Source organism: Artibeus jamaicensis, unplaced genomic scaffold (genome assembly GCF_021234435.1).
Source record: "Artibeus jamaicensis isolate MK-2021 breed Jamaican fruit bat unplaced genomic scaffold, CSHL_Jam_final scaffold_1964, whole genome shotgun sequence".
Taxonomy (NCBI): Eukaryota; Metazoa; Chordata; class Mammalia; order Chiroptera; family Phyllostomidae; genus Artibeus; species Artibeus jamaicensis.
In genome coordinates this window covers 14291461-14303534 of record NW_026522030.1, presented here as the reverse complement: position 1 = coordinate 14303534, position 12074 = coordinate 14291461, and the positions used below count along the sequence as shown (strand labels likewise).

Genomic DNA, 12074 nt, shown 5'->3' with positions numbered 1-12074 from the left:
ATACTTGAGATTAGTCGATCAATTTTTATTTTTTATTTTTATTTTTTGCTGTATTTATTGACATCATAAACTTGAAGTACTAAGTTTTAACAGGTAAAGAAAAGCATGCTCTCCATTTCTGTGTGCATCACATCTGGTTCTTAAAACCTTGCTTCTAAAACTTCACAACATACTCTTTGAAAGTATCTCTACCTCCATTTACCCCCATTCTGTTCTTTGGTTTTCCTGTTCTGATTTCATAATCTTCAAAGGCTTGTCAGTCTTCTAGAGTAGTTTTCAAATTTGTTCAGGTAGTTGTGCAACGTAAAGTCCTGTGAATACAAGAGTTTTGATGGCAGAAATAAATGTATATTCACACATTATTTTAGTACTTTTTTAATGAAGGACTGGGCTCTAGCAATATATATAGGTGTGAGTTGTGTGTATTAATCCTATTCAAGGTTTCTGTTAACATATTTGCCACTTTTTCATTTAACTATCATGGTCACAAAATTTTTTACCAAAAAAAAATAGAAAAACCCTTTCAGGGTTTTTCAGAGTCCTCTCAGTTTTTCTGAAAACTTATTTTGTATTTGAAAAAGTCCATTATTATTCAGTTTATGAGGTAAGATATAGCCATACACACTTAGAATACTAGTTCATGGTCTTGAGGAATAGTGCTCAATTATATAAACTAGCATTTAAATAGCAGGCTTGTTGCATTTTAATTATGGTTAGTTTAACTTCCCCTTTTTATGTAATGTTTCTGGTAGCTCATTGTAGCTTCTCTGTTGAGACAACACACATATACACAACCACAATCTCAGTGGAAAGGAAGAGAACTAAAGTTAGGGTTTTTGGCTTTCTATTGTATTTTTAATTTAACTAGCTAATGAGAAGTATTCTTTGAAATAATTTTGAACTCATTAATGTCATACATTATAAATATTAAAAATATGGACTTAAATTGCAAATTATTTGATGATTTATATTAAGAATATATTCGTTTTTACTTGGAGTAGGTTTTTGAGAAAATTTTGGGAAATGATTGATCTGTTGAGATATTAATCCAAGTGACCACTTACATTTTTAAGTCTGATTCTTTTAGTCTGAATCTGTGAGCATTTAACCACTAGCATCACCTGCCTCAGGTAGTCTGTTACATTTCCTTTGCAGGCTCAGATGAAGTTGAAACATGCCCAACAAGAATTAAAGACTAAACAAGCTGAAGTGAAGAAGATGGACAGTGGCTACAGGAAGGATCAGGAAGCTCTAGAGGCCGTGAGGAAACTTAAAGAAAAACTTGAAGCTGAAATGAAAAAGCTAAATTATGAAGGTTTGCCTTTGAAGCTTTGCTATTAGATAATTAGGTTGTGACTATTGATAGGAACATATAAATAAATGAAATAGCAAACAGGAAAATTGGGCGCTAGTATAAGAAACTTTGTAAATATAGTGACAAATATATCTAACTTTAAAACAGTGCTTTGAATTTTTGAAAACTCTATAGAATTTCCTGCTTCATTCAGTCTGGTATCACTTGAAACTCGAGAATGTCATTTGTGTATTTTTATATAAGTAGGCATTCAGTTCATATGTTGTTTTTGGAATGGGAGTTGTTAGAAATGTCACCTTGACACTTGATAGAAATTTGAATTTGAATGTTAAGTGTGCTTTTTACTTAATACTTAACCAGAAATTTGTATTTTGCTTGTAGAAATGCTTAGAAATAGAGGTTACTAATGTTTTCCTTCGTACAGTAGACTATTTTAATTTTTAAGACTTGGTTTTAATTTACTTATGATGTACTACGTAGAAAACAAGGAGGAAAGCCTTCTGGAAAAGCGAAGGCAGCTATCCCGTGATATCAGCAGATTGAAAGAAACATACGAAGCGCTCTTGGCCAGGTTTCCCAACCTTCAATTCGCCTACAGGTAAGAGATTCAAATCCTGGATTTTACCATAGTAATAACGCAGATACATTTTTATTTTGGCTGGAAGACTATCTGAAAATTGAAGTTTCGTGGACATTAACATGTATAAAAATGACCATAAACTGCTTTACCTTAATTGGTATTTTTTCCTTAAATGTTTATTGAAATGTTTCAAATGTGGACAAGAGGAAATTCTTTCTTGTGAAATTTAATGGCTGTTGACGCCACCAATCTTAAAACCAAAATGAGGGGAATTTAATCTCAGTCCAAAATTTCTTTAAAGTTTTTCTTTTATTAATGTTAAATACCTAACATTTTACAGTTTGATTTTCTACATGGGAATTTTTTCATGGACTGTTACAGTAACACGTGTACAGGCTCTGGCAGAAGAAAGGCCTGCTTGATGGTGGTTGGTAGGGTAATATGGGGGTGTTTATGGTTTTGATTCAAAACATTTAACCTAAAATGTCATGTGGTGTGCCTGAGTGTGATACTGTTATGTTATGGAATTACATGCTTATGATTTTGTAATAACAAAGGGGTATTATTTGTACTGGACCCTGTATTGCAAAGATTTGAGAGTGTGAGTTATTTTTGATACTAAAAGGAGCTGTTGATTGATTTAGAAACAATTGCTGGGAAGTCATCGGGGACATTTAAAATTTTATTTTGTTAAAACTATATGAGTCTTCTGCTTTTAATAATTTCTCAAGAAAGAGCTCTTGAGTATTAATTTACCCACAACTTTTTCTATTTTTTTAAAAAAATTTTATTGATTATTCCATTACAGTTGTTCTATTCCCCACCTTCATTCCCCTCCACCCTGCACCCCCTTGCCCCCATGATTCCCCCCCTTTAGTTTATGACCATGTGTCTCAAGTTCTTTAGATTCTATATTTCCCATACTATTCTTGCCCTCCTATCTATTTTCTACCTACTGTCTATGCTACTTATTTTCTGTACCTTCTTCCCCTTTCTCCCCCTCCCACTCCCCTATTGCTAACCCTCCATGAGTTCTTCATTTCTATGTTTCCGCTCCTGATCTAGCTGTCCTTTTAGTTTGCTTTTGTTTTAGGTGTGGTTGTTAATAACTGTGAGTTTGCTGTCCTTTCACTGTTCATATTTTTTATCTTCTTTTTCTTAGGTAAGTCCCTTTAACATTTCATATAATAAGGGGCTTGGTGATGATGAACTCCTTGAACTTGACCTTATCTGAGAAGCACTTTATCTGTCCTTCCATTCTAAATAGAAGTTTTGCTGGATAGAGTAACCTTGGTTGTAGGTCTTTGGATTTCATGACTTGGAATACCTCTTTCCAGCCCCTTCTTGCCTGTGAGGTCTCTTTTGAGAAATCAGCTGACAGTCTGATGGGAACTCCTTTGTAGGTGACTGTCCCCTTATCTCTTACTGCTTCTAGGATTCTCTCCTTCATTTAATCTTGGCTAATGTAATTATGATGTGCCTTGGTGTGTTCCCTCTTGGGTCCAACTTCCTTGGGACTCTGAGCTTCCTGGATTTCCTGGAAGTCTATTTCCTTTGCCAGATTGGAGAAATTCTCCTTTATTATTTGTTCAAGTAAGTTTTCCACTGGTGGCTGTTCCTTTCCCCCTTCTGGTACCCCTATAATTCGGATGTCGGAGTGTTTAAAGATGTCCTGGAGGTTCCTAAGCCTCTCCCCCTTTTTTTGATTCTTGTTTCTTCATATTTTCCTGTTTGGCCATTATTTTCTTCCTTCTGGTCCACTCACTTGATTTGGGTCCCAGTTTCCTCTTCATCACTGTTGGTTTCCTGTGCAATTCCCTTCATTTCAATTAGTTTAGCCTTCGTGTATTCCTCTAATTTGTGACTAAAATCAACCAGTTCTGTGAGCATCCTAATCACCAGTGTTTTGAACTGTGCATCTGAAAGTTTGGCTATTTCTTTATCTCTTAGATTTATGGGCTCTGGGGCTTTGAGATCTTCTTGAGCCATTTTTGGTCTGTTTACGCCCGTTAATTATGAGGAGCGGAGCTTTAGGGGTTCACCAGGGAAGAGCCGTTGAGGTAGCTGAGTTGTGATGCTGTATGTGGGGGTGGGTCAGAGAGGGGCAATAACGGCCCCCTCTGCTGCCTCTCACCACTGGGGCCTGCTTGGTCCAGTCTCACTGCTCACTCCCTTGCTGGTCTATCTGTGCACGAATGTGGGACTACAGTCAACCCGCTGCCCTGCACCCTCGCTGGGTCCGCCGGTGGCTCACTGGGTCGCTTACTGGGTCGGCCCTTTGCAACCCCACGCCTGGGTTCTGCGGGCCTGAGTCCGTCTGACCGAGTTTTCCTGTGCAACCCCGCTCCGCCAGCTGCTGGCTTCGCCCCTCTTACTGGTCAGGCTGAAGAATTCGTTGTTATCAGACTTCTGAAAAGTTAAATATTCTGTATTCTGGCTGTGTTTTCTGTTGCTAATATTTTGTTGTCTCTAAACTTGGTTGTGTGAGAAAGCATGGCATCTCCACCTATGCCTCCATCTTTGCGGAAGTCCTTTTTCTATTTTTCTATCCCAGATTAATTTTTGTAACGTCTGTTTTAGGGATCCAGAGAAAAACTGGAACAGAAATTGTGTGAAAGGACTTGTGGCTTCTTTGATTAATGTGAAAGATAGCTCTGTAACCACAGCTTTAGAATTGGTGGCTGGGGAACGACTTTACAATGTCGTAGTAGACACAGAGGTAAGTTGATTTTAATAAAGTAAATTTATAATTGCTCGTCAGCTTGAAAATCATGTGCTGCTAGAAGATTTGGGTACTTGATGTTTGAAGCTTCTCCCAAGGTTGCTTATCTTTACAGGGTAGAACTATTCAGTTAATGACATTTTTACTATATTATTGGTTATTATTATATTTGATTACTATATTTCAGAGAAAGTTTCAGACAGCATATTATCAATCTTAGACTTTGAATTGTTTAGTATAGTAGGTACTACTAAACATTTCATTGATTTTGGGTTCCTAAATGTTTACTTTTCCATTTGAATGTTTTCTGTCATCAATAATACATACGTATTTTTTATTTCACACTCACAATGTTTCAGGTTACTGGAAAAAAGCTTCTAGAAAAGGGGGAATTGAAGCGTCGATATACCATAATTCCACTCAATAAAATTTCAGCCTCATGCATTGCTCCAGAAACTCTGAGGATTGCTCAGAATCTTGTAAGTTTTATTTATATTTCATCTCTCTTTTTACAGAACTACAAAATTTTATTGTAACCATGCTTTAAAAAATGAAGATACAAAACATAGAGTTAGTGTTTATGAAATTAGATGGAAAGAGAATAAAAATGTTGTAAGACTAAAACTCCCTTCGATGTTTCCAGGTTATAGTATTAGAGTGTCTAATCCTTAAGTCGCATGACTTCAGGTGGTAGTAAATACCGTCACTCACCCATAAAGACATTCCGGTTAACAAAGGGCCCTATGTAGGGCCCTGGTCCTGTGAGACTATAATGGAGCTACAGTGAAGTCCTAGCCTTAGTAATGTCACAGCAAAGCACAATACACAAATGTTTTAGCATTTTGTTACAGTTGGCCTACAGTATTCCATACTGTAACATGCTGCACAGGTTTATTATAGCCTAGAAGCTATAGGGAAATGGTATGTCATCCCCATTATTTTAGGCTTGGTAATTTTAAGAAACTGCACACCTAGGAAAAGTCCTGGAAAGGAAGTAGAAGTTACCCTTTATAAAAGATACTTACATTTGTAAGGGATAGGTCTCCATTTTGAGGGTGCCTCCCTCTACATCCGTAGAAGGGGCTGGCCTTCTCTCTGGGAGCTCACATCAGTGCAGAAGACAAGGAATTAAATCTGCATAGGAATCTCGCCTTTCTTCACTGCATTTCCTGGTGACCTCCCATAACTGACTCTCCCCCCCCCCCCATCATCTTTTGTCTCACACTGTAGATGGTATTTAAGGTGAAGGCTTGAGCCATTTTGAAGTTACTATTGTCTACAGGAGGTACATGTTATTAAACTGTTGTTTTGTGGGTTTTTTTTTCCTCCTGTTAATATTTTTTATAGGGCTGGCTCAGCCAAAAACCCAGAAGGATAAAGGGAAAACTACTTTTCCTTCCCTACAGATCATTAGGCTCCTTGTGTAGGTCATGCCATACAGTCTAGGTTTGTGTCAGTAGCACTCTATGATGTTTGCACAACGATGAAATCACCTGACAATATATTTCTTAGAAGAAATTGCTTTTTTCTTAATAGTTGGAATTAACAGAGTTCCTAAATACCAGAATTCTTCAGGGGTTTTTTTTTTCATGCCATTCTTAAGTTGTCCATAGCAAGAACCATAATGGAAGGTATCTATTAGACTTGCAGAGTAGATTCTGTTAGAGTTCTCCTAGATTGCCTTTCAGTCTACAGTCATTCAAAACATGTGACTGAGATTCTAGCCAGTCAACTGCTAAGGTGTATCTGAAGTATGGCTACAGGTATAAGGAAACTAATTGAAAAGGCTATAACGGTTGTATAATATTGAGTAAAAATAGGAATTCAAATGTTCATCAGCAATCTAAGTTTATTTTTGAGTAGTCATTTCAAGTGCATGAGTTGAAAAGAAAGTTCCATGAAACCTGGCAGTGCATTTGTAATTAAGATACTAAGTTGGTATTCAGTGTAGTTGCTGAAATTGAGAAGCTTTCAATGAAATTATTTCAAAGTACAATTGTGTTGATCCTGTGCACTGTCAGGGGATAGAAGATGAATGCACAGTAATTGAAAGGTGGTATTTTTCATTAGTACTTTTTTTACTTCAAAAGCTTTGGAGGTTATTTCGGCCTTAGGTCAAGGACCAGTGTTGGAAGTAGACTGGGATTTCAAGTAACAGTCTAGGTCCCTTAGCCCGATGTGTTTAATGGTAGCTGCTGTATCAGGATACAGTGCGGAACGTGTGTTCTGTAGAGCTGCCTTTATTTTGACTGCTGCTGCCGCTAAGCTTCATAAAGATGCTTAATTTTTTAAAAAGATAGGCAGAGGTAGACACTAAACTTTCCCTGAGCTTTAGTTTCCCCATCTACGAGTAGGGATAGTGTTGTGCTGTTTATCTCGTAGCTCTGTTTTCAGGGGGAAAATAATTTGAAAGACAATTAATTGCAAAATATTGTGTACCATAGTTAGGGTGACTAAAAGCCCCAGGTTTCCTGGGGTAGATTTATATCCATTATTCTGGCTTGATGTTTTTAAGAGCACCTCTCACTGTCAAAGTTGAGAAGAGACAGTTGGGTCAAAATAAAGGATAGAGGGATTAAAATTTTTCCTTTTTTACTCTCAATTATTGTATTTTTATTTCTGTAACTGGCAAGCAGCTGCCCTAGCATGTTTAATTTTAATGAAAAAGTATTCACTTGAGGAACAATCATACTACCAAAAAATTGAAACAAAATATTTGATGTCATAGTGTTGATCCAGCAGTTGGGATACTTTAATTAAGAAAATATGCCTGAATAGTCTTTTTTGTATTTAGAAACGTGGTCGTGGCTCCCGTTTGATAGGAATTCTGAAGGTGCTTGGTTCTTTAGCTAGGTATTTTACCTCACTGTAGTGAAGTAAATACTTCCAGTGTTTAAATTTGAATTTTTTTTCTAAAACTCTTGAGGTTTCCATAACATTTTAGGAAGGTGTAAGGAAGTGTAGTGCTAGATAAGAATGACCCTAAACTGTTACTGCAGTTCTTACTGTGTTGTAAAGTAATTTTCAAAGGGAAAGGAGTGGGATGTTCTGTGACGTATCTGTGTTCACAGGTTGGCCCCAACAATGTTCACGTGGCTCTCTCCCTGGTTGAATACAAACCAGAACTTCAGAAGGCAATGGAATTCGTCTTTGGAACAACATTTGTCTGTGACAATATGGATAACGCAAAAAAAGTAGCCTTTGATAAAAGGATAATGACTAGAACTGTAACTCTAGGAGGTGAGGTATTTGATCCTCACGGGACACTGAGTGGAGGTAGGTTTTATATCATTGTGTCTTCATAATTCTGTGTGGGAAATAGAACGAGGTTAGAATAACTGAATCCAGAGTTCTATTCCTAATCTCGCGATTGGGTTTTCATTTGAATACCTGACACCTTACAGTATTCAGTACCTACCAAGTGACAGGTATTAATACTGAGAGATTATACGGTGTCATAGTCCTCAAGGAGCTCTAGTCTAGGAATCAGTCCTATAGCATTTTATTCATCAAGTACATATATTACTCTTTGTTTATTTTCTTTTTTGCCCTATTAGGATATTCCAGTCACTGGGAAATTAAGTCTTTTTATTCAGTACCCTTTTAGTTTAATTACCCATTTCTCTTTTAGGAAACGTGTTAGCTTCCTCTATTTTTTTTTTTTAATTTATCTTTAGAAGAGAAGGAGAGAAATACCAATGTGTGGTTGCTTCTGGTGCATCCCCTGCTGGGAACTGGCCCCTGCCGGGAACTGGCCTGCAACCCAGGCATGTGCCCTGACGGGGAATCGAACCACGATCTTTTGGTTCGCAAGCCCATGCTCAATCCACTGAGCTACACCAGCCAGGTCACGTGTTAGCTGATTTGTGTATATGCCACTACTCCTGCAAAAAGTAAAACAGAAAAGTAGATCTGTCCGTGAGACCTTTTTTAATGCTTTAAGAAAGGAATTCTTAGATGATCATATTCTTCTTCTAATATTTGCCACACTGAGATTCCAGGTCTGTGTCAAGTGATCACATAATGACAAACCCTGAGTCATACTTGCTGTGTACCAGACAGTGTTGTCAGTCCATGCCGTCCCAAACAGTAGCTGTTAGCCACTTCTGGCTTTTACATAATAGTCAAAACTAATTAAAGTGAAAAACAGTTTCCTCGGTTGTACAAGTCACATTTTAAGGGCTCAATAACTACAAATGGTTAATTGGTAACTAGAAAATGCAGACTAGAATATTTTTATCATTCTATAAAACTTTAAGGGCTTTAGATAATTACCTCATTTAATCCTTAAAGCATCCATGAAGTAGGCATATCACTATCATCTCTAATATACAGGTATAGGGAGTAAGATGCAGAATGGTTAAATAACTTGCTGGCAAGTGGAAGAACTCCAAATTTGCATTTAGGTGGTCTAATTACAGAGTTTGTGCTTTTAACCAAACCCAGAGGTTGTATAACACCTCTTAGAATAGCAAGTTACTTAATTGCTTTCTAGGCCAAGAAAATAGGAGTCAACAAAATGAATCCCATGATCAAGTATCAAGTTCCTTGGTATACAATAAGATGACGAGTAACTATAATTGGAAAATAGACCAAATATTTGTAAACATCTAAAACAGAAGAGACTGGATTTCATTGAAGTTCCTAAGGGATGGCAGACATGTAACCCCATATCACATTAACAGAGTACTTGTAATAGCATTGCTAACCAACCTTTTGTTCTCCTGTGAAACCTATAGTTTTCTTGCCAATATAACACCTCAGCCTGTTACTGCCAGACAAATACAGCTGCTTCTAAGGTGCCCAGTTTTCTCTGCTATATCAGAGCTCAGACAAGGCTATGCTGTGGTAACAAACAGTCCCCCAAATCTAAGTGGCTAAGTTTTTTCCATAATTGTGCTATGTTAACTTTAGGTTGGCTGTTTGTGTTCATGCTAATCTCATTCTGGGACCAAGACTGAAGGAGAAATGGGCGAAGGGGGAAATATGGTGAATTAGGTGCTGTCTCTTAAGGTTTATTTTCAGAAGAGGCACATTTCCCAGCTTGTTAACCAGAGCAAATTACATGGCTGAACCCGATGTTAGTGGGGTAAAAAATGGGCCTGGGAGGAATGGGCCCTGTAGGCAGGGGGAGTGATTATTTTGAATAAATAATCCACCACAGCTACTTGGATTATGTACAGAGTATGTATGGTTCAAGAGTTGAATGGTGACGTGAATTTTGTAGCTTTATAAGCTCACTGTACAAGATTAGCTATGGAATCATTTTAAGTCCAGTTCTCTTAGAAAACTTTTCATTGTTTAACAAATATGTGAAAACTTACAGTCCAAGGCTTCTTTCATTTTGCTTCTGTCAGGTGCTCGATCCCAGGCAGCTTCTATTTTAATGAAGTTTCAAGAGCTCAAAGATGTTCAAGATACGCTGAGAATCAAGGAGCATGAGCTACAGGACCTAGAAGAAGAATTAGCAGGTCTTAAAAACATTGCTGAAAAGTAAGATTTCTGTTAAATTAAAATATATGCATATATTTTTTTAATCAAAGATTTGCATGGTAGAAAGGGAAACACATTTATTTAGAGAAATATAGCTTCAGACTTTTTCATAATATCCGTGGTTTTAGTTGAATACATTGTGAGTTGATACTCGTTTATCACTCATCTTTTCTAATGAAAATAATGTCTTTGTTATAAGAAATTAGGGAAAGCTAATTAAACAAAAGGAGGGAAAAATAGCCAAATGTCCCCCTTTCCCTCTGGGATGCACCCTGCTGGGATTGGTGGGGAAGCGCCCAGGTACTCTGGAGGTTGCAAGAGGTACTGGAGTCCTTGGTGTGAACCAATGTGATACAGTGTAGCATTGACCGGGTATCTGCACTAACTTCAGCAGCATTCGTGATGGTCCTGTAGCTATTGAAGATCACTAGTTTCCCTGTGGGCGGGGTAAACAAGTTTATGTCTGATAGTTGCTGCTAAAATTAAAGTATGAAGCATGTTCTTATAGTGTTTCTTTTGTGGGTATGGATATAAGTGTATATGTGAAATTTTCAAAATTACTTCTGTTTGTGTAGGATACAAGGTATATGCATGTTATTCCATCCTCCAAATTGGGATCATGCTGTTGAATATAAACTTTTTGTCACATTGTTGACTGTGGAGTGCCTCCTCTTATGTGCCTAATTCTCTTGGAGGAGCTGGAATACAGTGACGAACCAAACAGATAAATCCCTTCATATTGTCTTTATATATATAGTTGGGGAAACAAATAAAAATTAAATTGGTAAAACACATGTTAGAAAAAAGTAACAGGAAAGGAGCTATCAGCTATCCAGGGCAAACGGTGCTGAAATTTCCGATTGGGTGTCCAGGGAGGGCCTTGCTGAGAAGACGGTGCTTCAATAACTACTGAATGATGTGAGGGAACCTCGCATGTGGTTATCCTGGAGAAGAGTCCTGACAGGCTTTTAGCTTCAGGGCTGTAAATGCCCCAAGCTTACAGGGAACATGATTTGAAAGTTGAGTTGTAATTATTTCCAGTCCCTCTGAAGCCAGCAAACAGCAAGAGATAAAATTAAAATCAAAACATTTTATTCAGGATTCACAACATTGAAATTAGGATTTGAAAAAATCTAAGTAAAACTTGAAATATTTTGGTGTATTTTTAGCATTCTTCTTTAACATTATCAAAGCTTAGAATGGTAATAAGAATTCTAGGACACTGTACATTGAAGGAATTGTTGCAATCAGTCAATGTGGTTATTCGAAGATACAAATTGTATCAAAATGCACACTTTCAAACATCATATACATGTAAAGCGTGCATTTTACCTTCACTAACATAAATTAACCATAAACTGACAACTTTTTCTGTGAGAAAAATACAACAAAATTTTCCTGAGCTGTGTGGAAGCTCTGGCGAGGCAATGAGTTTCATCACATTTGGCTTAGAACTAAACTTTGTTCACAGTGTTGGATCATTTGTTATGCAGAACTGTCTTGTAGACTAATAGTGGCACTGAGGTCAGGGAAGGAAGTGGATTTTGAAAAAAATGAGTGGAAAGGTTAACTAAAAGCTATTCTTTCATAGACACTATATATATAGTGTTCCTGATATATATATCAGGAACATAATTTATTTCCCCAAATTTCTACAACTATATATTTTAAGGATTAAAAAATGACTAACTTATGGTTTTAATTGGTGTCAGGCAGTCTCAGGCAAGATACTCAAAGGAGTATTTGTTTTATACTTTATCAGTCTTACTAGAAAGTGTAGGGAATATTTTTTAACATTTGAAAGTGGACATTAATAGAAAGTTCTTGAAATTTTGTGAAATTGTTATATAGTAGTAATCTGGTTTTAGGTTGGGGGCTGTTGAAGAGTTTTTCCTTTCGGTAAGGATTAGTAGAAGCCTATTTTATTCAGAGAAGCCTATTTCATTTAAAGACAATTTTTAGTG

At 37.0% G+C, this 12074-nt stretch overlaps 1 protein-coding gene across 6 annotated transcripts in view; it reads left to right on the top strand.

The window, feature by feature from the left end:
* The window catches only part of SMC2 (structural maintenance of chromosomes 2), a 51133-nt gene that overhangs the window by 20122 nt on the left and 18937 nt on the right, over positions 1–12074 (top strand). For all 6 annotated transcript variants that reach the window (XM_053656492.1, XM_053656494.1, XM_053656495.1 and 3 more), the window contains 6 exons: positions 1156–1315; positions 1796–1913; positions 4476–4614; positions 4977–5096; positions 7689–7893; positions 9975–10110. In XM_053656492.1, coding sequence (XP_053512467.1) covers positions 1156–1315; positions 1796–1913; positions 4476–4614; positions 4977–5096; positions 7689–7893; positions 9975–10110 — 878 coding nt within the window. The remainder of the gene's footprint in view (positions 1–1155; positions 1316–1795; positions 1914–4475; positions 4615–4976; positions 5097–7688; positions 7894–9974; positions 10111–12074) is intronic.